This window comes from Ascaphus truei, chromosome 14 (assembly GCF_040206685.1).
Source record: "Ascaphus truei isolate aAscTru1 chromosome 14, aAscTru1.hap1, whole genome shotgun sequence".
Taxonomy (NCBI): Eukaryota; Metazoa; Chordata; class Amphibia; order Anura; family Ascaphidae; genus Ascaphus; species Ascaphus truei.
This window is the reverse complement of record NC_134496.1, coordinates 48,553,937-48,581,538: the sequence shown is the minus strand read 5'-3', so window position 1 is coordinate 48,581,538 and position 27,602 is coordinate 48,553,937. Positions and strand designations below refer to the sequence as shown.

The 27,602-nt window shown below is 44.4% G+C and overlaps 1 protein-coding gene across 13 annotated transcripts in view; it reads right to left on the bottom strand.

Annotated features, from left to right (window-relative positions):
• Window positions 1-23,024, bottom strand: part of TNIK (TRAF2 and NCK interacting kinase) — a 107,765-nt gene extending 84,741 nt beyond the window's left edge. For 9 of the 13 annotated variants that reach the window (XM_075570799.1, XM_075570793.1, XM_075570794.1 and 6 more), the window contains exons 1-8: window positions 22,947-23,024; window positions 17,557-17,682; window positions 16,917-17,027; window positions 14,687-14,777; window positions 13,343-13,473; window positions 10,427-10,481; window positions 9,013-9,091; window positions 3,296-3,471 (exon numbers count right to left, since the gene is read on the bottom strand). In XM_075570799.1, coding sequence (XP_075426914.1) covers window positions 3,296-3,471; window positions 9,013-9,091; window positions 10,427-10,481; window positions 13,343-13,473; window positions 14,687-14,777; window positions 16,917-17,027; window positions 17,557-17,682; window positions 22,947-22,961 — 784 coding nt within the window. In that variant the 5' untranslated portion in view covers window positions 22,962-23,024. The remainder of the gene's footprint in view (window positions 1-3,295; window positions 3,472-9,012; window positions 9,092-10,426; window positions 10,482-13,342; window positions 13,474-14,686; window positions 14,778-16,916; window positions 17,028-17,556; window positions 17,683-22,946) is intronic. The other 4 variants (XM_075570803.1, XM_075570802.1, XM_075570804.1 and 1 more) reach the window with 1 other exon arrangement.
• Between the last annotated feature and the right edge of the window lie 4,578 nt (window positions 23,025-27,602).

Here is a 27,602-nt window from a genome sequence, read left to right as displayed (position 1 = left end):
GAGAGGCCAGGATCCCATACCCCCAGAGAGGCCAGGATCCCATATCCCCAGAGAGGCCAGGATCCCATACCCCCAGAGAGGCCAGGATCCCATACCCCCAGAGAGGCCAGGATCCCATACCCCCAGAGAGGCCAGGATCCCATACCCCCAGAGAGGCCAGGATCCCATACCCCCAGAGAGGCCAGGATCCCATACCCCCAGAGAGGCCAGGATCCCATACCCCCAGAGAGGCGAGGATCCCATACCCACAGAGAAACGAGGATCCCATACCCCCAGAGAGGCAAGGATCCCATACCCCCAGAGAGGCGAGGATCCCATACCCCCAGAGAGGCCAGGATCCCATACCCCCAGAGAGGCCAGGATCCCATACCCCCAGAGAGGCGAGGATCCCATACCCACAGAGAAACGAGGATCCCATACCCCCAGAGAGGCAAGGATCCCATACCCCCAGAGAGGCGAGGATCCCATACCCCCAGAGAGGCGAGGATCCCATACCCCCAGAGAGGCGAGGATCCCATACCCCCAGAGAGGCGAGGATCCCATACCCCCAGAGAGGCGAGGATCCCATACCCTCTGGAATGTGATGTATCCTTGGAAAATGCAGTCTTTTTTTCAAATACCATGGTTTGGTTGATTCTATTCTTAATTGCCATCATTACTGGAGCTGGTTGTTTCCAATTAAATGCAATGCAGCATCGAGCCCCTTAGAGAACGCGGGTCATACGTTTATGTTCTACCTTCGAAATATTAGGAGGGCGTTATTAAGTAAAGCTCCGGCTATGCTGCGGTGAATTGTTGTCTGTAGCAGACAGCTAAGAAGATGGAACACCAGTCCATGGAGTTTTTAATAAGGGACACTCCCACTAGATATTATGCTGCGGTTGTTAACCGCAATATGAAGGCGTGTTATGAGTACAGAGGCAGAGAAGTAAACACCTGCCCTTCGCCGATGGAGACAGGCTACAACAAAAGGAGTTAAGTAATGTTCAGGCACAGAACGAGAGGTCAGATCAGATTTCTGAAATCTGGGAGATGTCTGACACAACAGTAGTCAAAGTTCATGCAGGTATTTTGTTACCTCTTCAACACAACATGATGTTAAAGATAGTTTATAGTTATTGGTCATTGAATGCTTTTCATTAATGGTGTTCATTTCAATACACAAACAGCACACATTTACTGGAAAGCAGCGTTGCTAGGCATTATTCTTTATGTACATTAACTGTTGTATTTCTCCACCTTAGGCCTAATTACTGATTCAAATCTGTTTTTGTATTTTTAAGGGGGACAAAAAGGGTCTACTTTATATTACGTTTGTCTTTTGTTGTATATATTTGGTCACACCCAGTAGCACTCCTTTTGAGACAAATATATGTGATGTGGTGGGTGCTGGGGTTAGAGCTTGCAGGGATTGTGCGTTTGTTAATTGTCAACTTGTAACAGTTGTTTGGAGGTTGGTGGCCCCTCCTCCCTGGGTTTAAGCTCACCCCTCCCCACTTTTTAAGTAGCAGGTGTTTCCATGTACCTGTGCAGGACAGATCCACTGAGACCGTTCTCCCTCCACTGCAGAGGTAAATGAGAGTTTTCACAGGTAGTGTTAGGACCTGCAGAGTGGTCATGCCATGACGTGGCTGCATACTGGTCATGCCGTGACGTGGCTGCATACTGGTCATGCCGTGACGTGGCTGCATACTGGTCATGCCGTGACGTGGCTGCATACTGGTCATGCCATGACGTGGCTGCATACTGGTCATGCCATGACGTGGCTGCATACTGGTCATGCCGTGACGTGGCTGCATACTGGTCATGCCATGACGCGGCTGCATACTGGTCATGCCATGACGCGGCTGCATACTGGTCATGCCATGACGCGGCTGCATACTGGTCATGCCATGACGCGGCTGCATACTGGTCATGCCATGACGCGGCTGCATACTGGTCATGCCATGACGCGGCTGCATACTGGTCATGCCATGACGCGGCTGCATACTGGTCATGCCATGACGCGGCTGCATACTGGTCATGCCATGACGTGGCTGCATACTGGTCATGCCATGACGTGGCTGCATACTGGTCATGCCATGACGTGGCTGCATACTGGTCATGCCATGACGTGGCTGCATACTGGTCATGCCATGACGTGGCTGCATACTGGTCATGCCATGACGCGGCTGCATACTGGTCATGCCATGACGCGGCTGCATACTGGTCATGCCATGACGCGGCTGCATACTGGTCATGCCATGACGCGGCTGCATACTGGTCATGCCATGACGCGGCTGCATACTGGTCATGCCATGACGCGGCTGCAGGCTTAGAACACTTTGGCCAAAGGGTTTAACTAAATGACCCTTACTTATGAGAATACAAACAGTTAGTATTTAACGATGTATTTTGTCATACTGTATGTAGCGTTGGGTATCTGTCTTATTTTTTATTATGGCCATACTCCATGCCTTCAAAGGATGTTGTGGTAACAGAAGATCCTTTTAAGTAATAGGTAGATATCACCATTTGGTGTGTTCTCATAACATTAACAAAGGGGAAGGAGCTTGTATATAATAGAAATGTCACTAACAAAATGGAATCGGAGAGATGGCAGAGCTGCGGTTTGTGTGCCCTAGCCAACCTCTGAACGTATGAATAGTACGGAACCCAGAATCTCCAGACTGGGGACATTATAGTGGCCATATCAGATGTAAACTAACACTGAATAATTAAAAGTAGAAAAGCGCAACTCGTACAACCTATCGGGACTTAATTATTTCCACCTTCGTGTACGGTGGTGACTAATATATTATAAATCCGTCTTACTTCGCAATTTCTTCTTGATTACGCCCTCCATCGCGCGCGCGCGCGTGTATATATATATATATATATGTTATAGTAATATTCATTTAAGGCAGGGGAGGCTCAACTCCAGTCCTAAAGACCCCTCCCAACAGGTCATGCTTTTGGGGATATCCCAGCTTCAGCAGACGTCTCAATCAGTTGCTCAGTCGAAGACAGACACCTGTGCCGACACTGGGATATCCTCAATGCAAGACCTGTTGGGAGGGGGGGGCGGGGAATGGTCCTGTTAAGCACCGGAGTTGAGAACCCCTGATTAAAGGCAATACTTATAGGGGCCTACCAGATTGGCCACTGCAGGTTGCATTAGTGCTTCCATCTGCTTTGTTCCCTATGTATGCACTTCCACTTTCGCTTTGTTCTGTTTGTTTTATTATTACACGCGCCATTTTTTCGATATGCGCTTACCCCCTTCCCCATTGCGAGTATCGCGGATCCCCCTTACCTTTCTCTCCTCTTTTTTTCTTTGTCCTGTCGATGTGATCCTTCAGCTGGATTCGAACCTGCCTTTCATTGGGTTGATCTCGAATAAACGGGTGTTTCATGAGCTGCTCCGTTGAGGGTCTTTGGCTGTGATTCTTCACCAGACAGCTCTCAATGAACGACTGGAACTTTTTCGACCTAGAACCAGAAATGGCGATTACTTTTTTTTAATCAATAAACGTCGTCATTAGAAACTGATGCTCAACATAGTCAACCAAATCTGTATGTTAGCTCCATCGCTAGCTGGATTATGTAATTTGTAGATTACCTTTTAAATGTAACTATTAAATAGCCAAGTAATATTTAGTTGTACATTACGTTGTCATAATGGAAAAGTGAAATGATGCCATACATTCACCAGTCAATATTTTGTTCACCACTAAAGATATTCAGATTCAGTTAAAGTTTATATTTTTTCATGTCTTACTCTTTGGGATCCAAGTACTGGATGACTGCCATGATCACGCGCATAACCTTTTACGATCACTAAATGCTGGTGCATTTTAATGAAGCGACACCTGTAACTGTTAGAAATTATCCTCTTTAGAACTTTCTTGTTACATTAAAATGCATCAAATCCCAACCTACAATCATAATTTCCAGAACCAATATGGCTACTACAATAATTCTACAGAGATGAACCCAGAGTAAGAAATATAGCTTAACACGTCAAACAGCAGATCCATTTGTTATTTTTGTTTTAATGTAGCGGTAGATGGTTAGACATGTTCTAAAACGACTTGCATAAAATCGAGATACATATGGTCAATTTTTTTTATTTATCTATTCCTTACATGTCACAATATTTCATGGTCTTCAACACTATATTGTAATGGGTTATTTTAGTTCCCTGAAGTAAATGGTACTAAAGAACAGCATTGTTATTCATTGAATATTGTGACCTTTAGGTTATACCATATAAACACACACACACACACACACACACACACACACACACACACACACACACACACACACACACACACACACACACACACACACACACACACCTTTGTATTGCCAAACCCAGCTCTATATTATATACATTAGACAGAACCAGAAGATTTGTTATGGGTGATGTGCAGTTTTTTTAATATTTTGTATTATTTTTATATCATGGACTTGCTGAATAATTTCCATCTGCTTAATTTCTGGCAGGGGATAACAAAATATCTGAAGTTTATTTGCAATATTATTGGCAAAGGTAGTTGTTAATGGAAAGTTTGGCAAGAGACCACGGACTGTTTCCTGTCAACAGACAAGACGTGGCGGGAATTCGAAAACTCTCACCACTTTCCAGGAGAGAAACAATTGCAGGAGGATTCTGGGAGTTATTTGATGAACGGTTTGGATTTAACATCTGTACATTGTTACAGATACATTGTGGACACTTACTGAAGTGATAGAATACTAGAAAATGGAAATATTTCAGCCTCTAACTAAGGCCTGGGACCCGCTGCGCTCGTTGGCGCGGGCGGCAATGTAGCGAGTTCCCCACCAGCAGGGGAATCCTCGCAAGCCGGTCCCGGTCCCCACTGGCTGCACAGCTGACTACACGCGGTGGCGCGTCAGCCGCTGGAGACACCAGAGAATGGTGTTTCCTAGCGTTGGCGCGTCACGTGGTGTGGCTGTGAGCCAATGGGGAGGGGAGGCTGCGGGAGGAGGAGAGGCTGCGGGAGGAGGAGAGGCTTCGGGGAGCGGGGAGGAGTGTGGAGTGAAAGCAGCGTGAGTGCCTGTCTGTGTGTGTGTATGTGTGTGTGTGTGTATGTGTGCGTGTGCGTGTTTTTTTTACTTACCTGCAGCCGTGGAGGGAGGGAGGGGAGGGAAGAGTAGCGGGTCCCTCCGCTCAAGCCACGCCCCCCCTCCCTGTCAATCCTCCCACTCCCGCCCACCTCCCGCTCCGGCCCCACACGTCATGGCCGCGCCCCCTCACGTCATGGCCGCGCCCCCCCGACCCGTTTGGCCACGCCCCCCCCCCGCTCCGAGAAAAGTATCCTGTAGACCGCAGATCGCGGTACAGCGAGTTGCACGCGCCGCCGGCAAGCAAGCCAGCCGTGCGGACGCGTGCAACGGGACCTTAGCCTTACTCTGACAAAGAACTGTTTTAAGGCTGTGCTAACATCACTAAGGCATTATCCCATATTTTGTAAGACTTTGTGAATCCTGTATAACGGCTCCATGCCCATGCCTGCAGGAGTGACCGGCCGCACAGCTTGTCACATAAGATTTGTGATTGCGTTTCTCTTCATAACAGTTTGTGCTTCCAACAAAACAATTTAAGCTGTGGCCCCACTTTCCTTCCGTCTAAACTGTCATTACCAAATTTTACTTTGTTGTAAAATTCTCATTGTTTTCTCTTTGGAAGAGATGCCAGTAAACAATGTCTGTTTTTGGGGGGTGGAATCTCTCAAAATGTGATTGTACAAAAATGGCAACTTTAGAATGACTGTTGCGTTTCTCACTTGGAACAGATTTGCTTCCGAGCCCCTAATGAAAGCCGTAAATACTATAAATTCCAGTTTCACTGAATTAAAGCCACTTCATTATATACTTTGAGATGCGACCAGAGCTTTACAGGAAGTTGGTCGTTTTCAACTATATTACATATTTTGTGATGTTACAATTGTTCTATTGTTAGCATCATTGACTCTGCTAGGGGCTAGTTACATCAATACCGGTTGTTTCTGGAGGGTAACACTTGCGCTCAAATCAAGAAGACTTTGTATCCTGTCACTCACGTCTCCTTCTATTTCCTTAATATTACTTGCTGACCTCGTGTGACACTGCTTATGTCTGGAGAATGTGTGAAATACAGAAAGCAGCGAATATTAAATCTGCAGGCGTCCTCTCTGTACACTCGGGCATTATTTATAATGCTGACAACTCAAAGAGACTTCAGGACAGATGGTTCTTTATCCCTCGACTGGGTAAAACAGGGAAAACCACAGAAAGGGCACACACTGATGGAGGTCCCATATTGAAATTATTAATCCACGTGCTGCCAATGGGTTACAAGCCTGTCGGACACAAGGGAGTTAAAAACCAATGGGATTTATAAAGATGTAGATGGTTTTCCAGGTGGTGTATGTAGCCCATCTACCTGATGAAGGATGCAGAAGAAGGAATGTTTCCCAGTAAGAGAATTGGGCAAAGCAGACGTTCAAAACAATCCGTGATTAAAAAAATATTTTCAGCAAGAACAAATCTATACTCTTTGCGAACCAGAATTATCTGGGTTAGAAGGATATCCCTAAATAGATTTGCCACCACTACTGTAGTTGTATGCACTGGCCCTAACATATACCAGGGGTTGGCAACTCCCGTCCTCAAGGGCCACCAACAGGTCAGGTTTTCAGGATATCCCTGCTTCAGCTCAGGTGGCTCAATGAGTGGCTCAGTCTTGAGCCACCTGTGCTGAAGCAGTGAAATCCTGAAAACGTGACCTGTTGGTTGCCCTTGAGGACTGGAGTTGCCCACCCCTGTATATACATATAGGTATTCACACACTTATTATAATATTCTCAGAACACACGCCTCAAATCAATAGTGGTTTATTTTTTAATAAACCAAGAAACAAAATTCCAGCAAACGCTACATGAACGAAAATGATTGGAGACTCATCTTTTGATCTATTGGTATCACACACACACACCGTACAAACAGCTAGAGTAATGTACTGATTGCACATTCGACATCTGACCCCATTAGATGTGCTTATGCAAAGATGTCCCTCGTCTGCAAATGAAAAAGAATCTGTTTTTAATTATGTTTGGTGCTTTATTCATTTCCGCGTTGGTAACCTTCGCCGGATTGCACCATGCCATCGGGACTCACTTTTAAACCACCAGGTGCCGTTCCCACTGGAAACGGGAACTTTTAGTACGGATCACAAAGTTTTCGTTTTATTAAAAGCACAATGTTGTACGCTCAAGTCAAGCAGCAGAGGATGAGATGAGACGACACCAGGAATTGTAGACGTAGCATGAAAAATCAACAGGACATATTGCAGAAAGAAAGACAATACACGGTTAAAAAGGAAAACCAGGTAAGGAATGACTGGAAGAGGGGACATAACTCCATTAAAAAGGTGCAATCCCCACAAAACTGGTCTGCTGAATTTCTTGGGGAGAACCTATAAAGGTAAGGAAAGATAAGGAGAGATGGGGAGGCGCGACCCCACACAGTGACCCCACACGGCGACCCCACACAGTGACCCCACACAGTGACCCCACACGGCGACCCCACACGGCGACCTCACACAAAAGGAAACACCCAGAGGAAATGAACCCCCTCCCAAGACTACCTTTTAAACTACTTATAGGTGTCCGATTTGGGTAAAAAATATATATGCTGCTCAGCTGAGACTCCTTAAACAGGTCACTGGAATTAGTTCGCTTTGGTCCTGGGAGGGATTACCCATTTAACTTTTAGATAGAGACTGGAATAACAGAGCTATACAAAAGAGTATAGTAACGATAGATCCTGGGCCATATTGTCTAAACAGAAGAATAGGCCCAGCGGTACCTTACAGCAGAACCCTGTTTGGTAAATATGGCCTCCCCAGCTCCAAAAGGACACAGAGGAGCAGGAAAAAGAGGAGCAGGAAAAAGTGAAAAGTTGCCCCAACCACTGGAATGTGTGACGGAAATTAGCATCAATAGCTTTAAAATAAAAAAAAAAGACAAGAACGAGATCTATGCGTGGAGAGAAAGTCGCTGAATAGCTGCAAGCAGAATGGGCACATACTGTAGGGAGGCAGAGAGTGGGGGATTACAGTATGCTGTGCTCAACCACAAGCTTACAGTACTGGCCCCTGTAGGAGACATCTGTCTAGCCCAGAATTAGACGTTCTTAATATGTTCTATCTATTAGAAGTGTAGTGCCAAGCGCTCACGGCTGTATCAGTCCTGGAGAAGTGTAGATTGTGATATTATTTAATGGAGCACCAGAAAAATTTTCATAGCGGTTATACTGTTCAAAACTTTGGAAAGACTCAGAGAACTATTCTTTACATTTAATAATAATTATTATTATTTCATATAGCACTTTTCTCCCAATGGGACACAAAGAGCGTCACAATTACAGTATAGGACGTGGTACGAGTAGGAATGTTACAGACACAGTCCCTGCCCAGACTAGCCTACAAAAACAATATAACTTATTTATTCAAATGTGTTTACTTCCCTATACAGCCGATTTAGCCATTCAGTCCCTTTCCACCTATGCATGTCTTCTACGTACAGTATACACACATAGGAAGAAAACAGCAGATGTGGCTCTTCAGCCGTCTGCCAAGTCCTGGTTCCCGTCAGATTTTGCATTTATATTAGCAATTTGAAAAGCCCAGCCTTCGTCTGAACGCGGTTCAAGTTTCTACATTCCTAATCCTTCGAGATAAACTACGCCTTGCTGGAATGACAACTTGTTTTCACTGAAAAAAAAAAAATGACGTGTTGTTATGCAGAGATGGGGCTGCCAAGTCATGTACCAACTGGTCGAAACCAAGCGAGCATTTCCAAACAGTCGCTCCAACGGTTAGAAGGGAGATGGAGAGATTCGGTTTTACTGAAAACGCCATCTTCATAGATCCTCTGCTTTTAGAAGCAGACGGTGCCCGTGGTAAATACACAGCTTTGTTCTCACAATTACATGGGGAAATCGGCGTCGGAAATGACTCACCATTTCTTAGATTTCAATCTAGGAGCTGGATTCCGAGGGATGAGGAACAGGGCCCGCATGGGATGCATATCACAGAGCGCTAAGGGTTACAAAGAGAGAGGTTAGACACTGCACAAGGTACGTGGTCTCGTACAGCGTGTATGTCATGTATACAGAACAGTGGTCCTTATTTGCCAAGCGTGGCTGGTCCACAAGACACCTTCCAGCAGTGGAAGACCCCTTATGGACGGGAAGGTTCCTTATGGATGGAATAGCCATGCCTAGTAAAACTATTCCTTAAATACAGTAGCACTTCAGACCCCTAAACAGCAAAGGTTTTAAAAACCAATGATCTGATCTAGAACATTGATGTATTACGATGGGAGATGTGAAAGCTGCACTGGTACCTACTACCTACTCAATTACTTTATTACTTAACTAAAGCTAGCTAACTCTTTTGAAATGAGCACATGGGTTTTATAGGGATTAGAGTTACAACTGGACATATATTTAATCCAGGGATGCGCAAAGTGGGGGGGTGCGAGATTCACTGCAGGGGGCGCGGGGTTTACAGAGGCCCCGCGCGCTTTCCGAAGGCATTTAAATGAATGCCGGGGGAGCTGCAAGGCCTCTGTAAACTTCTCCTTACCTTGGTTCAAACTGCTCCTGGTGACGCTTCGCCATGGCAACACGGCGTCAAATGACGCTGCTGGGTCAGAGCCAAGGTAAGCAGGTGGGACGGGGGGGGAGGGGCGCGAGGAGAGGGGGACAGCGGCAGGGGGGTGCAGGGAAAAAAGATTGTGCTCCCCTGATATAAACTATAGGACTCTGTGTCCTATGCTGTGCACCCTAAACATAGGGGATGTGCCGGAAATCTCTATTGCCCGGCTGAGTGGGAATAGGAAGAGGAAAATGAAGGGTGACCCCTGAGGTTTGCCCATCAGTGGAAGTACTTCAGTTGCAATGGTGATCACAGTTCCTACAGTAATTAGCCATTCATGCAGATGCAAATAAATAAATGATCCTTCTAGTTTAACGATGGGGGCAGTATGCCCACATAAAGGGGACATCAGGGAGGTTTTGAAAGCTCTGTACATCAATGGACCCTCTAGTGGATCCATATAAAAGGTCACTACCTTCAACAAATCATAATATAACAATATATACATATTAGTTGGAAACCAATGTGGATGGGATTACAAACCATGTGATGACACTAGATTCTCAGCTATTTAGCATGTAACTGATACTAAAACCATTATAAGTCATCATACACACATAGGAACGCAAGCTGGCCCTACGTCTGCTAGGAATCTCCAAGACGTTCGTTACAAAGAGTGTTTCAACGTGTAAACTGAATACCCCTGCCAGTCTTGGCTGTCTTCCTGTGTTGGACACAATGCACAAATAGTAACGGTGACCATGTTTTACTTACGGGGCGCGCCCTCTGCCATCTCTATGGCGGTTATTCCCAAGGACCACAAGTCACTCTGGAAAGGAGAAGGGGAAGAAAAGAAAAAATACACCATTCAAAAAGACTTTGCAGGAGTCATGAATGATTCACAACGGCAGAAGTGGTAGGTTGTGTGTCATCAATTCTCCGTTTTCTTGATTGAAATGTTATTTGGAACGAAAGATAATGAACAAGTGAACGCGGTCGCCTTATATTGATGTAAAATGCTTTTTCAATAGTCACGGCCTGTGCCTTGCAAACCTGATAAACAATGACAATGAACAAGATAAATGGCGCGCCTTGGTCTTTCCTGGCCGGTGCGCGGCTTTGTACTATTTGTTCCATTCTGGTCCAACTAAATGATGCTTGAAATGAGTTGTGTATAACTCCAAAATGACTTAATCTTAGCAAAAGAAATGAAATCTGTCTCTGCTCAGGGAACGGTAACTTCTCTGTAAAGAGAGGTGACCCTACACATTGCCTAATAATGTGCTGGGGGTCCCTATGGAGTGAGCAAAGGTAATACTGGAGGCATTATAGTGGTTATTCACTTAAGACGTATAGGGCTGGAAAGATCCATACCACGATAATGGGGATTCACACTCCACTTAAAATCCATCAAAGAGCAATGGGTACTATGTATCTGCAGAAGTGTTTAAGTACCCACCTGTGCTACTTAATTGTTCATTTTTTTTTTTAACCAGGCGAGTCCCCAAAACCAAACAGTTCAGGTCTTATCCTTGAACGGCTGCAAATTCAGCTAGCATTATACGGCAGAACATTCTCCTAATTCATTGGCTTAGTCCAATGGTTCTCAACTCTTCTTCAAGACCCCCAACAGTTCAGGTTTTCAGGATAGGCACAGGTGGCTCTATCAGTGGCTCAGTCAAAGACGGCTGAGGCAGGGATATCCTTAAAACCTGACCTGTTGGGGGGAGTCTTGAGGAGCAGAGCTAAGAACCCCTGGCTTTGTCAGCACAGCGCGGTACATGGGACAGCGCTAGCACAGCGCGGTACATGGGACAGCGCTAGCACAGCGCGGTACATGGGACAGCGCTAGCACAGCGCGGTACATGGGACAGCGCTAGCACAGCGCGGTACATGGGACAGCGCTAGCACAGCGCGGTACATGGGACAGCGCTAGCACAGCGCGGTACATGGGACAGCGCTAGCACAGCGCGGTACATGGGACAGCGCTAGCACAGCGCGGTACATGGGACAGCGCTAGCACAGCGCGGTACATGGGACAGCGCTAGCACAGCGCGGTACATGGGACAGCGCTAGCACAGCGCGGTACATGGGACAGCGCTAGCACAGCGCGGTACATGGGACAGCGCTAGCACAGCGCGGTACATGGGACAGCGCTAGCACAGCGCGGTACATGGGACAGCGCTAGCACAGCGCGGTACATGGGACAGCGCGGTACATGGGACAGCGCTAGCACAGCGCTAGCACAGCGCGGTACATGGGACAGCGCTAGCACAGCGCGGTACATGGGACAGCGCGGTACATGGGACAGCGCTAGCACAGCGCGGTACATGGGACAGCACTAGCACAGCGCGGTACATGGGACAGCGCTAGCACAGCGCGGTACATGGGACAGCGCTTCTACTGCGTTTATTTACAAATGTATACTTTCCTTCATTCTCAAAACCAGGTACGCGCGCTAAAAACACGGTATGCCTGCAAACCGTGTCAATCGCGGATTTATAAATACATTTGGCGTGACCTATATATAAATGCAGTTTGCTTGGCTTGAATATGGAAAGATGTTTTCTCACCGTACAAACCATATAAGTGCATGGTGATGTCTATAATTGAGTGATCATATATATATATATATATATATATATATATATATATATATATATATATATATATATTGCATCATAGATAATAGCTTTACAATTAAAACATTACTACACAATTGTGAACACCCAAACGTTCGTCTACTTAACAACAAGACACACAAAAACGCCTGTTTTCCCCCTGGCATAGTGCAACCGTCTGCCTCAAACACGCTAATACCTTGTTGATCACTGGATCAGGGCTGTAGGTGCATCGCACACATTTGTGTCTTATTTAATTAGGTTTGCAATAACAGCACTTACATTTTCTATAAATTATGATAGGTTGCTAAGAATCTACATTAGTTGTTCACAGAATTATTATTTTTTGCAAGGGATTTGTTTAAATAACAAAAAAAAATTAGAAATATTTCAATTTTGACATTGAAACGTTTAAAAGGATTAATCTCCATATGTATACAATTCAAGATCAACACCAGGTATTTCTCACAGGTGTTACCTCCGCCTGCAGAATTATTCGAGCCTTTGTTCATAATGAGCTTTCTAAAACACTGCAACAATGTTATTTTTATAACTCCATCTACTTGTTTTTTTTTAAATAAATTAAAATGTGAAAAGAATGTGAGGGACTATAGACAAACAAGTAGACTTTTCTACAAGGGGGAAAGCTCCCTTCCCCCACCCCCCACCCCAAAAAAAACAAGATTAGACAATTACAGAGCTTTGTTTAGTGCCAGAAAATGAACGGTCCCCATCATGAAGAATTCCATCGTTCTGTTTTGGAATTGGGATATAACAGATATAACTGAGGAGCCGTGTTCACAAATCAAAACACTTTCAGTTGACACCTCTATTATAGTTAATTATACCAAAGCAGAACATTACATCTGCTCTTGCTGTTAAATAACTACATGACAATACCCGGGACATTGGGGTTTACCTTCTTATCCTTAGATTTTCGGAGTCAGAAGATACTGTCCTGGCCCAAAGTTGGTCTGAAAACGTGCACATTGTAACCAGCAGTAACGCACAAACATGCCTCCCTTACAGCATCGATACAGTCGTTTTAATAAAGTAAAACGTAATGTACCTTGAAATCATACGTGGCATCGGGATTTTCATCACAGGCGATGACCTCGGGCGCCATCCAGTAAGGCGTTCCAATGAAAGTGTTCCTCCTGCCTACCGTCCTGTCTAACTGTGCACTGACCCCAAAATCCACTGGAACCAAAAACATTACAAGCAGGAATTAAAATCCACATTACAGAACACGGCGAGATGCTGTAACCGCGAAGCTAAGGAAACCCAGGCTCAGCCCCACGCACATGCCAATGGATCAGAACAACAAACCATTCTGCACTTCACCATCTCTACCACACAGGTCGCTTAATTTGTTGTGTTTGATATTATTTAGTATTATTATTACTCCCAACCAATAGATAACATAAAGGAGAAATCCATGCAATATCCTACATATGTTTATTTTTTCTTCAAATAAATCAGTTCTGTAGTATTAGATAATAATAAAAATATAACACACACACACACACATATATATTATATATATATATATATATATATATATATATATATATATATATATATATATATATATATATATATATATATATATATATACATACATACATACATACATATATGTACTGTGTTAGCCGAGCTTAATAATAAAAAACGAACACCACCAGAAGAAGAGATCAGTGTATCTTGAAAGCTCACACAAATAACAGCATTACGTTAGCCACAGAACGGTATCGTCTATTCATTTTTGAATATATATTATTGTATTTTTTTATTCAACTCAATGCCATTTTTATGAGTTTTAATATACTGCGCATCCTTTGATTTCTATAGCGGGGTTTAGCCCACCTCCCCAGCAGTGCAAGATATTTGTAACACTTTCCCGTTTGTGATCATTTGTTGTCAATGTTCCCAGCAGTTTGAGCTGCAAACTGTAACAATAGATAGTGTTACCTTAGTAATATAAGAATACATTGTAGCTGCTGAGTTACACTGACTGAATGATTGATTGAAACTGAAAGGCGGCCATTTAGTGAAAGCAGGATCTTTGCTGATCGATCCCAGGAGAACTAATCGATCGGCAGCTTAGGTAATTAGTTTTCAATAAAGATAATTAAAGGCTGCATATATTAAAATATAGATTTTTTTTTTAAGTGCCGCGTGGACTGCTTCCAAGTTTCTTTCCCAACATCTGTGGAACAATTCCCCCAAACTGTGTATAAATTCCTCAAGGCTGTTTCGATATGATCCACATATATTTCAGGTCCATCAGAGCGCCACAATGAGACAATACAACGTTCGCCCAAAGCCTGTGCTGTCATCATGCGCTCATTCCATGCTCACCGTTAAGCTCCTCGCCATCACGCTCTTAATTAAGGTTCTGAGCTTCTCTTACCGAGCTTAACTTCTGCATTCTCTGTGAGCAAGACATTCTGGCCCTTAATGTCGCGGTGAATCACCTTGTGCTGGTGCAGATGACTCAAACCCTAGGAGATTGATGAGGAAATGCAGGCTGTAATATGCATCTCAAGGCGAAGGAATACATTAAACATGGCACGGTGTAGGTTGTCACCTTCAAATTGATTTTTTATTTATACCGTAAGCATACTTGTACTTCAGGTCTTTATATCGATTTACAATCTCTCGCAGTCGATCCAAATTATTGCAATTACCGGCAACAGTCTCAAACTCGGCAATTTCATTAACACCCTGTCAGTGCAAGTCACGGTGCGAACCTGGGAACGCACAGAGGTGTGACCCACACACAAGCAGTGCTGCCTCTGCAGTGTGATAGGGGGGCATACATACACACATTATATATATATATATATATATATATATATATATATATATATATATATATATATATATATATATATATAAAATGTGTGTGTGTAAATATATATATATATACAGGCATACCCCGCATTAACGTACACAATGGGACCGGAGCATGTTTGTAAAGCGAAAATGTACTTAAAGTGAAGCACTCCCTTTTTTCCACTTATCGATGCATGTACTGTACTGCAATCGTCATATACGTGCATAACTGATGTAAATAACGCATGTGTAACAGGCTCTATAGTCTCCCCGCTTGTGCACAGCTTCGGTACAGGCAGGGAGCCGGTATTGCTGTTCAGGACGTGCTGACAGGCGCATGCGTGAGCTGGCGTTTGCCTATTGGGCGATATGTACTTACTCGCGAGTGTACTTAAAGTGAGTGTCCTTAAAGCGGGGTATGCCTGTATATAATATATATACACACACACACACATATATATATACATACATACATACATACATACATACATACATACATACATACATACAAAGCACAGAAAATAATAGTATTTACCCTTTCTGGAGACGTGGTATTTGGATTCAGTGGTATTATCCCTTAGACCAGGGGTGTGCAAACCTTTACCCCTGCACCCCCTTGCCTGCTCACGCAGTTCCCCGGCATTTAATGTAAATGCTTTGGGGAAGAGCGCGGGGCCTTTCCCAGCACCGCACCCCCAAGTTTGCGCGCCCCTGCCTTACAGCGCCTGCAGGAGCACTCTGTTTTATGATATTGTTATTTTACGACTATTTAACAACATCTAGTAAATCTAGAAAATATATGCGGCTCCTATGGTACAAGCAAATTCCACAATACGTTGCAAAACATTGTAATTAAAGAGCCAGTGACTCCGATTACAGATTATACCCTCGGTGTAATGTTCATTGGTAGATTCATTAGGAGGAGTGGGATGGACTGTACAATTAAACCATAGTTGGGACCACGTGTCGTCAAAAGGCTGCCACGGACTGAAAGTCCACGTCATCTTAAGTGTGTCCAGATATGACTTCAAGTTCCCGGCAGTAACTCGAGTCATTGTTAGCCGATTTATAAAACAAGATGTTCATTTATCAACTAAAATGACCATATTATGCTTTTCTCAGACCCAGAAATATAAATCCTCCAGTTGGCCACAATGACCGTCTGTGTGTGTGTCACAATGTAAGAGCTCTGTGAATATACTCCTTGTTCTCCGAATTTATTGCAAATAAAGCCATATACTCATCCACAAGAGGAAAGTAAGCAATTATGCCACCAGCTCTCTTACCACTTAACGGGAAACGTTGTCACCCTTAGTGCTTTATTTCCGTGTGTCCCTCACCCCCCAGCATCCACAAAACTAATTCACAGCAAGAAGTGTTTTTAGCACAGGATTGAAGCAGGGGGTCTCTGGAGCTGACCCCCATTCATTTGCTGAGATACAGACCTCCAAAAGGGGCCGACGGTATCTCAGGAACGTTTAAAGCCCCTGTGTCACATGGGCCAATCGGAAGCTAAACCTGATGACGTCACGACTTCCTATTTGCCCACACGGTGCGAGAGCCACGAAACTCCGCCATTAACTGAACCCTGCTATCCGAGCGGAGCAGCTACAGGCATCCACTACAGGAGGTAGGTATCTCTGGAAGTAAGGGGTCTGGAATTAATGGGGTTCAGCTCCGAAGACCCCCCCCTGGCTTCAATACTATATGGGAAAAAAAAAATAATGGGAAAAAAAAATTGCAAAAATAAAATCAAATCGCCAGCTTGGATTACCTCTTCCAAACCGCTTTAAACCAATACATACCCGTAAGATCTCTCTGCAGATGTAGGCGATCCACTCTTCTTTTAATGTGTTGCCTTTCGTGTTCTTGATCAAATCTGTGACTGACCCAGCGCCACAAAACTCCATCACAAGCTGGGAAATAAATGAGAGATTGAAGGGTTTTTTTCCCCCATTTTTTTCCACCCCGAATCAGAAAAAGGAACATACAACTACTTTGTGGGGGGCCCTGGGAAATCCATGAAAGAGCGCGTTATGGCAATAAAGGTGCGATGTGCAAGACTTGGAACTGGTGTGGTGCAATGCTTGTTAAATACTATGTGATGCAAGATCAAAACGAGTGGCAGCAAAGGGTGAATGTCACTTATTGAAATCTATGCTGTTATATGGAATACCATCGCTGGCATGTGTTATTGCAGGGGTGCTGAACTCCAGTCCTCAAACTGCACCAACAGGTCAGGTTTTCAGGATTTCCATGCTTCAGCACAGGTGGCTCAATCAGAGGCTCAGTCGAAGACTGAGCCTCTGATTGAGCCACCTGTGCTGAAGCTGGGAAAACCTGACCTGTTGAGGGGGCTTGAGGACATTAGTTGAGCACCCCCTGGGTTATTATATATTTGACAAAAGTCCATTTGAAACCCTAGTGAAATTAAAGTCTTCCTACCCATAATTGGTCGTCCATTCCAGGTGGGTTCTTTTTTATGAATGCCCCGTAATATGTGGCAATATTTCTGTGATGAGAATATTTTTTCAGCATGTTAATCTCTTGTTTGATCTCTTCCTCTTCATCCTAGATTAACGAGAATAGCAGCAAATATTATAGATCCAACAAAAGCGAGTAAATGCTACAAATAGCCAGGGTCGGAAAAAGCGACACGCTTCCTAAACACACAAAGCAGCAATGAATGAATGTGGTCGAGTTTAAAAGAATTCCTCGTCAAAATGTAAGCAGCGCAAATAGGGCTTCATTGGTGTACAGGCATACCCCGCATTAACATACGCAATGGGACCGGAGCATGTATGTAACTATGTAACAAAGGCATACCCCGCATTAACATACGCAATGGGACCGGAGCATGTATGTAAAGCGAAAATGTACTTAAAGTGAAGCACTACCTTTTTCCCACTTATCGATGCATATACTGTACTGCAATCGTCATATACGTGCATAACTGATATAAATAACGCATGTGTAACAGGCTCTATAGTCTCCCCGCCTGCACACAGCTTCGGTACAGGTAGGGAGCTGGTAATGCTGTTCAGGACGTGCTGACAGACGAAATGCGTGAACTGCCGTTTGCCTATTGAGCGATATGTCCTTACTCGCAAGTGTACTTAAAGTGAGTGTCCTTAAACCGGGGTATGCCTGTACAATGTGAAATCACCATTGATCCCATTTTCATTCACTTTTTGCAGATAGTAGCAGGGGAAGAGTAGACCTTTACCATCAAAAAAGGCTCAGTTGTGAGTGCAAAGTAAATACTCTAGAGCAGAGGTGGCCAACTCCAGTCTTCAAGGGGCACCAACAGGTCTTCGACTGAGCCACTGATTGAGCCACCTGTGCTGAAGCAGGGATATCCCTAATAACTGGCCTGTTGGTGGCACATGAAGACTGGAGTTGGCCATCCCCGTTCTAGAGTATAGGTTAATATACTGTATAAAGCTATTCTTCTGCTGCAAGAATAAATGAATCAGGTCTTTTCAAAATGTCCCATTTCTACTCTGGTTTTCCATGTCCCATGCTCTCCCCTCACTTGATAGCTCAAAGCAATTAAAATCTTCTCAAATGAACCTCCATGCTGTCCCGTCCATATACATATAACAAGTTTACAATGCTGGCGTTTGTCCCTGCCCTGCCGCCTTCGGAAATTATTTGTGTGAAACATGGCGGCACTGTAAAGTCTGAAAGCTGTTCTAGGGCAGAGCGCTTACTAAAACCTCACTTGTTAATATGTTTCCTTTGGAACATTTGAATGACCGTTTCAGGGGATTTCCAGATAAAAAGAAGGACATTATAACAAAGGTTATAACAAGTGTTGGAAGGTTCATCATCTATCATCGAAGCTTAAATCCTCTCTTCCATTCCCATACACCCCTTTAGTTTTGTCTCATGTAATTGAAACCCAACATGTTTAGTTTGGCTGGAATATTCTTCAATGCTAATTTTCAGTTATAAAAACAAAAACGAACCAATGTTAAAGCTGCAGTTCAGTCTTTTTTTTTAAAATTTTTTTTTTACTTCAATAGTTTCATGTGGGCAATCTCTAATTACCTAAAGAACTGTATAGCTGCAGGTCAATTCGTTCTCCGTGTATTGATAGGCGAAATTTGGTGACATAATTAGAGCTGGCATATGTTTTTATTTGCTTCAGTCTCTCAGTGGAAGCTCATGAATATTCATGAGCACTCCTGCACTGACATGTGCTAGAGGGAGGGCAGGGCTGACAAAGTGGTGTGCCAGGGCTTGTGACAGGACATGAAGGGGCAGTGCCTTAGCAAATGGTTGTTAAAATAGAATACAAGAAAAATGGTCTTTCAAAGTTGTTTTTTTAAAAACAGAAAATGCTAAAAGTATTTTTTCTTACTACAGAAATTATTTATTAAAAAAAACACACATGCAGGATATTGACTGAACTGCAGCTTTAAAGGGACAATCCAAAACGGCTATTTCTAAAAAAAAATCTTTTTATTTTTTTTAATGTAGCATTAAGCAGGGGGTCTCCGGCGCTGAATCCCCCCTGGGCCCCCTGCTTCCGGAAATACTTACCTCCGAATTAGGTGCCCAGTCACATGGGCCAATAGGAAGCCGCACCGATGACATCACATCTTTACAATCAGCAGACATATTGTGAACCCCGGCAGCCGAGGAGGGCGGCTACCGGCACCTAATTCGGAAGTAAGCATTTCCGGGTGCATGGGATCCCTGTAGCTGAAATTAATGGGGTTCAGCTCCGGAGACCTCCTGCTTCAATAAATAAAATTAATCTATATCTATAATCAAAAAACGAATAGACTATACCGTTCTGTGGCTAATGAAATGATTTTATTTGTTTCGTTAGCCACAGAACGGTATTGTCTATTTCTTTTTGATTATTAAAGCTGCAGTTCAGTCAATATCCTGCATGTGTGTTTTTTTTTTAATAAATCAGTTCTGTAGTAAGAAAAAATACTTTTAGCATTTTCTGTTTTTAAAAAAACAGAAGCAGATGAAAAACATATCCCATATCTAAAGATGTCGCCACATTTCGCCGATCAATACATGGAGAACGAATTGACCGGCAGCTATGCAGTTCTTTAGGTAATTAGAGATTGCCCACATGAAACTATTGAATTAAAAAAAAAGACTGAACTGCATACATACATACGTGCATACATACATACGCGCATACACACACACACACACACACACACACACACACACACACACACACACACACACACACACACACACACACACGCAATCCAAGCCATTGGATTTTTAAGTACCTGCTACCCATGCCTCATCATACCATCCAGGTATCATTGAATAACATACATTTCAAGCATGTGTACATGGCAGGAAACCTCTTTGCGTAAAACACGCAAGCATTGAGAAAGTTATGCAAACAAACGGCCCTGGCAGATTTCTGCGGTCCTGAAAAGGTGATGCACCGATGCACAGGGATGGACAGGGATGCACAGGGATGGACAATTGGTTACATCACATTAGAATATGGAGTTGCTTTACTTAAGTAATAATCCCCAAAGAACAGGGCATTACTGGACAATAATGCCCTGTTCTGAAGGGATTATTACTATTATAGGCTAAATGTAGGTTTATTTTTAATTTTTCATAAAAAAAAGATACATTTTTGTAGTCATATTGATTTTTATCAGCACGATCGTCGACTCTACATTCTTTTGCTTTTACTGCAAGTTTATTAAAAAGAAATTGTACATACACACAGCCCTCATATACACACACACACACATATATATACATATATACACACACACATACATACATACATACACACATATATATACATATACACACACACACACACACACTCTGCAACCCCCCCCCCCCTCTATATACACAAACACTGTGCAGCCCCCCTCCTCTACACGCACAAAACACACTGCAGCCCTCCTCCACCCTCTACACTCACTAAACACACACAGAAACCCCCCTCTACACACACAAACACACAAAACACACAAAACACACTGCAGCGTTCCTCCACCATCCACACACACACACACACACACTGCAGCCCCCCTCTACACACACAAAACACACTGCAGACACACACACAAACAAAACAGACTCTGCCACCTCTACATCCATAAAACACACACCGGCAGCCCTCATCTACACCCACTGCAGCCCCCATGTAAACCCACACACTGCAGACACACACAAAACACTCTGCACCCATCCTCCACCCACAAAACACACACAGCAGACACCCCTCTGCAGCTACAAAACAAACTGCAGAGATACAGACAAATCAACAAAACAGAAACACACCAACAAGACTCTGCTGCCCCCTCTACACCCACAAAACACACACCAACAGAAGACACACACAAATAAAACACACTGCTGGCCCCTTTTCACCCACAAAACACACACACAGACATACAAACCTTTCCCCTCACTCTCCTGTTCGGAACTCTTTGAAGGGAAGGAGGGGGAGGAGTCAGTGTCTGGCTGCAGGGAGGGAGGGGGAGGAGTCAGTGCCTGGCTGCAGGGAGGGGGAGGAGTCAGTGCCTGGCTGCAGGGAGGGAGGGGGAGGAGTCAGTGCCTGGCTGCAGGCAGGGGGAGGAGTCAGTCCCTGGCTGCAGGGAGGGGGAGGAGTCAGTGCTTGGCTGCAGGCAGGGAGGGGGAGGAGTCAGTGCCTGGCTGCAGGCAGGGAGGGGGAGGAGTCAGTGCCTGGCTGCAGGCAGGAGGAGGAGTCAGTGCCTGGCTGCAGGCAGGCAGGGGGAGGAGTCAGTGCTTGGCTGCAGGCAGGGAGGGGGAGGAGTCAGTGCCTTGCTGCTGCCTTCTGTCCAATCACCTCCCCTGTCTAAGAGCAAATTTCACTCTTTGTGAATGAAAACTGAAAGCCGATTAGCTGAAAAACTTGGCAGGATGCCAAAAATTCCGGCCCATTACAGATTGGATAATGCCCGGAATTATAACCAATCAGACAGCAGGGATTTCAGTAATGCCCGGAATTTACCAGATTTAGCCTATAATCCTGTTTAATATGCCTTGATATTGAAGAGACGTAGAAAGAAGATCTCTTAGATAATAAAAGACATTACTACACAGACCGTATTCTAAAAGATGGAATCTGCAATGCTACCAGATTAGGGCCAGGTTTACAACGCGGTGCTACTCGATACACCATATTGAAGTGAATGGCGCTGGAAGAGGTTTTATTGCAAAGCACCATTTCGTAAATATGGCCCTAGATCTTTTGGGGCCCTGATGGATTGTAAATTCCCACTCCAATTGTAACAACTTCCACACTAACCATTTCAAATACCTGGTATTTGAATAAAATAGCTGGACAGTGTTGGGGAAGATTTCCTTTTTATTCAAGACTCAATAAAAGCATTAAAAAACATTTAATTAATTTCTAATGCATTTTCTGTTAGAGAGAGGACAAGAGAGGGGGGGAAGAGAGACAGAGAGAGAGAAGGGAGGGGAGAGAGAGGGGAAGAGAGACAGAGGCAGACAGCGAGAGAGAGAGAGACAGTGAGAGAGAGAGAGACAGCAAGAGAGAGAGACAGCGAGAGAGAGAGACAGCGAGAGAGAGAGACAGCGAGAGAGAGAGAGACAGCGACAGCGAGAGAGAGACAGCGACAGCGAGACAGACAGACAGACAGCGAGACAGACAGACAGACAGCGAGACAGACAGCGAGACAGACAGACAGACAGACAGACAGAGAGAGAGAGAGAGAGAGAGAGAGAGAGAGAGAGAGAGACAGAGAGACAGAGAGACAGACAGCGACTAGGACAGAAGGAGAGAAATAAAGACGGGGGAGAGAGAGAAAGAGACAGGCAAAAAAGAGAGACATTACCCCGGTGACATCCATGACCTTAATGGCTGCAAGCTGTCCTGTTTTAACATGCCGACCCTGTGGGGGAAAAAAGAAAGGAAAATTTGAGTTTTAAGTGGATTCAGTGAGATTTGTAGAAGCAAAGAATTCTCCCAATCCTGGTAAACAATCCCCTGTGTCAGAGACGTGTCCCTTTATACGGAGGCGTTTAAAATAAGCAGGTTTGCTGATATTTTGGACACAAGGGGAATGTAGTACAGGGCTGTGTACAAACCAATGAGCCAGTCACTGCTATTTTGGGGATATAATTAAGCAACATGAGGGTTAATGCAGGGATGCTAAACTCAAGTCTTCAACACCACCCAACAGGTCAGGTTTTCAGGATATCCCTGCTTCAGCACAGGTGGTTCAATCAGGCGCTCAGATTGAGCCACCTTTGCTGAAGCATGGATATCCTGAAAACCTGACATGTTGGGGGAGTTTGAGGACTGGAGCTGAGCACCCCTGCCTTAATGGTTTGGAAAATTAGGTTTATCTTCTGAATGTCGCTCTCCATCTTGCAGAATAAAAGAATCCCCGCTGGAAAGGGACGACATGAGGCAGTGATGTAAATGGGTTTTCACCTCCGAGAACTGCAAGTTTTTTTGCCCAAATTAAGTCCATTGGGACAAATTAGTAGCTAGCTTCATTCATACACCGGCCATTGCAAACCCATCTTCTTCAAAGCTGCTCTAATTGTAGTGAGTTTCCTACAAAATGAAGAATATGCCCGATCATGTCATTCGTAATTCACCAGGGTAGCCGGCAAATAACGTGTTCTGGTTAAATCTAGGAGCAAATTAAATGCAGACAAATAAAAATGGTTCATTAGAGCCCTTTAACAAAACTTAACATTGTTACACAGATGTACCAGCACACGCGCTCAAGCCTCAATAACAAATGACGTATTCAAGCGATCAAAGCTTGTGAAAGTATCTCAAGTGCCCGCGTTAATACCAGTTTCCCGATTCTGCTCCTCTCTGTATTAGTTGCCGACTGAAAATGCTGCAGTTCCACCTAGGAGCAAAAGGTGCAAGACTTCCTTTATGTTGCAACGGTAACATAACTCCTCCTGTACCATTGTTCTTGATGGGGACAGTTTTAGTTGGAAAAAAGTGAGAGCCCGAAAATAATAATAAATAAACAATAAAAAATAAATAATAATTATGTGTTATGGTGGGTAAAAAAGTGACAAAAAAACCACTCCACCGTACAATGCACCGTAAATAAAAATACCACTTGTGCTGAAATGCTGTGTAACGCAGCAGGCGTAAGCTTATAGGGTTCCATGTTAAAATGGATAAGAAGTCAAAAAGTGACACAGTGTGCTCATTGGCATGTCATTACCCAGAATCCCTGGCTGCAGTGGAATTCATAGATCACGGTTTTTGTACGCTAAAAATGTTCCGTCTAGTGTTTTTGTGTGTGAAAAAAAGCACATCACAAAAATGGTTCAAAATCACGCAATCTTTCCCACGCCGTCTGATTGGCAGCGGAGACGCAAGTGTTGGTGGTAATCAGTATTTGGCACAGAAAACATTGACGTCAGGCATGAATATTCAGCGCCAATCATTTGCTCATCTAATCCAGTTGCAGGGAAATAATTGTTGGTAAATTTTATGGCAAGAATAGCAGTTGATTTAGGACAGACCTGAGAAACCCACAAATAAAAAAAATGCTTCAAGATTTAATTGTAGCAATGAACATAATGAAACAAACTATCGTTCCTGGATAGAGGAAAGTAAGGGTTGCATCACCCCATGTATCACAAGCTTGGGTAAGAAACAGTTCAGTTTCTGGTGAGAAACATCTTAAGTGTCACAAAGAGCCTGTGGAGTTAATACTGGAGTTAGAAGTGGAAGAGACGAATACAAGAAGAACTGGACTCTTCACTTCAACAACAACCCTGTAACTGTGAGAAGGTGACTGTCTAAATGCTCTGATAATTTGTACTCTTCCTGTTCTCCAATACCCGGGAAGTCTCTCCTCTTGCATCTCACTACTCCTATACCCGGGAAGTCTATCCTCCTGCTTCTCACTACTCCTATACCCGGGAAGTCGCTCCTCCTGCTTCTCACTATTCCTATACCCGCAAAGTCTCTCCTCCTGCATCTCACTATTCCTATACCCGGGAAGTCTATCCTCCTGCTTCTCACTATTCCTATACCCGGGAGGTCTCTCCTCCTGCTTCTCACTATTCCTATACCCGGGAAGTCTCTCCTCTTGCATCTCACTATTCCTATACCCGGGAAGTCTATCCTCCTGCTTCTCACTACTCCTATACCCGGGAAGTCGCTCCTCCTGCTTCTCACTATTCCTATACCCGCGAAGTCTCTCCTCCTGCATCTCACTATTCCTATACCCGGGAAGTCTATCCTCCTGCTTCGCACTATTCCTATACCCGGGAGGTCTCTCCTCCTGCATCTCGCTATTCCTATACCCGGGAAGTCTCTCCTCCTGCATCTCACTATTCCTATACCCGGGAAGTCTATCCTCCTGCTTCTCACTACTCCTACACCTGGGAAGGCTCTCCTCCTGCATCTCACTATTCCTATACCCGGGAAGTCTATCCTCCTGCTTCTCACTACTCCTACACCTGGGAAGGCTCTCCTCCTGCTTCTAACTATTCCTATACCCGGGAAGTCTATCCTCCTGCTTCTCACTATTCCTATACCCGGGAAGTCTCTCCTGCACCTCGCTACTCCTATACCCGGGAAGTCTCTCCTCCTGCATCTCACTATTCCTATACCCGGGAAGTCTATCCTCCTGCTTCTCACTACTCCTACACCTGGGAAGTCTCTCCTCCTGCTTCTCACTACTCCTACACCTGGGAAGTCTCTCCTCCTGCATCTCACTACTCCTACACCTGGGAAGTCTCTCCTCCTGCATCTCACTACTCCTACACCTAGGAAGTCTCTCCTCCTGCTTCTCACTACTCCTACACCTGGGAAGTCTCTCCTCCTACATCTCACTACTCCTATACCCGGGAAGTCTCTCCTCCTGCTTCTCACTATTCCTATACCCGGGAAGTCGCTCCTCCTGCTTCTCACTACTCCTACACCTGGGAAGTCTCTCCTCCTGCTTCTCACTACTCCTACACCTGGGAAGTCTCTCCTCCTGCTTCTCACTACTCCTACACCTGGGAAGTCTCTCCTCCTGCTTCTCACTATTCCCTCCCTATTGCTTTTTGTGTTTACCGATTCCTCACTCCTTTGTAAACCTTTGTTCTCTCCAACTTCCCCACCCCTCCTATCCACACGTCTTCATCTCTACTCCCCTCCACCTATGCCTGTGCCCATACACTGCACCATTATTTATACACCTCTCTTCCAACAACTTCTTTACCCCTCAACAAAAAGCACCCCCACAAATCCTCTATTCACACCCTCTCTCTACTCCTTCCTGTTGCTGGGGATCTCTCCTAATCCTGGACCCAGCCATATACACGCCTGCTCTCACCCACTCCTCCCTGCCACCTCTTCCCTGCTAGTGGTGTTAACCATCTAAATTTAATTCCGACTAACCTTAAAACTCGCCTAACAAAAGAAACATCCCAATTGTCTGCACTCATGGCTCCTGTCCCACACCCAGAGTCAATCGTACCACCCATTGTGGCCAAGCACAGCCATCTACAGCACTTATTCCCTCACCTGCTGTCTCTGCAAGTCTCCCAACATTCCTCTTAGATTGTAAGCTCTTCGGGGAAGGGGTTTCCTTTCCTATTGTCTAATTTTGCTGCACTTATTGTATTATTATAATTCCCTGTACTGTATTCTTTGTGAAGCGCCGGGTACACTTTTGGTGCTATATAAAGATATACTGTACATACATAAACATACAAATGCAAACTCTGCAACCAGCAGATAAGATCCCAGCATCCCAATCATTGCAACTCTGACACAAACACAACACTCAACACAAGCAATTGCAAAATAAACGTTAAAGATTGTGGGTTTATTCAAAATGGCTGGATTTGGCAGACAAAGGAGTTATACAGTAGAATACACATTTTCACTCGCTAGTCTCCGCAAATGGATGATAGCAAACAATGATCGTAAATCCAGAAGTGCAAGCAGATACATATCCGGTTTCTAAATAAGCGCTCTTTACAAAGCAGTTCTGCTTGAAAATGCCTCTATCGATTGGCTTACGGACAACCAAAATAAATCCCCTATTGGGGCATTAACCAGACATTTGCACAATAAATTATTTTGAAATGGGCCAAGGAGTACGTGTTTTATTTTACGGTGTTACCAGGACTCCGGGGTTTGTTACTGAACATGAAAATACCGGATATATTTTTTTTTTTAATGAGTCATTTTGTTGATCAATGATTTCTTGGTTTCAGTTAGAATTCGGTTAAGAATTACAAGGTGTAGCCGGGTGTGATTAATGCCAAACAAACTATTTACGTAATTCAACTGCTTTTACTGCTGTAAATGCACTCAGGCTTTCATACAGCACATTTCCATTGCAGGGAGTACTCCTGTCTGAGGATAAAAGGGTCCCACCCTGCCATCGTCGCCATGGATACCGTTCTGACATTTTCTCCCGGTCTGCGCGGTGTGTGACATTTTCCAGAAGCGCTCACAATGCGTTCGGCGATTAACCCCTTCCCCGCATGAATGTTTCAGTAAT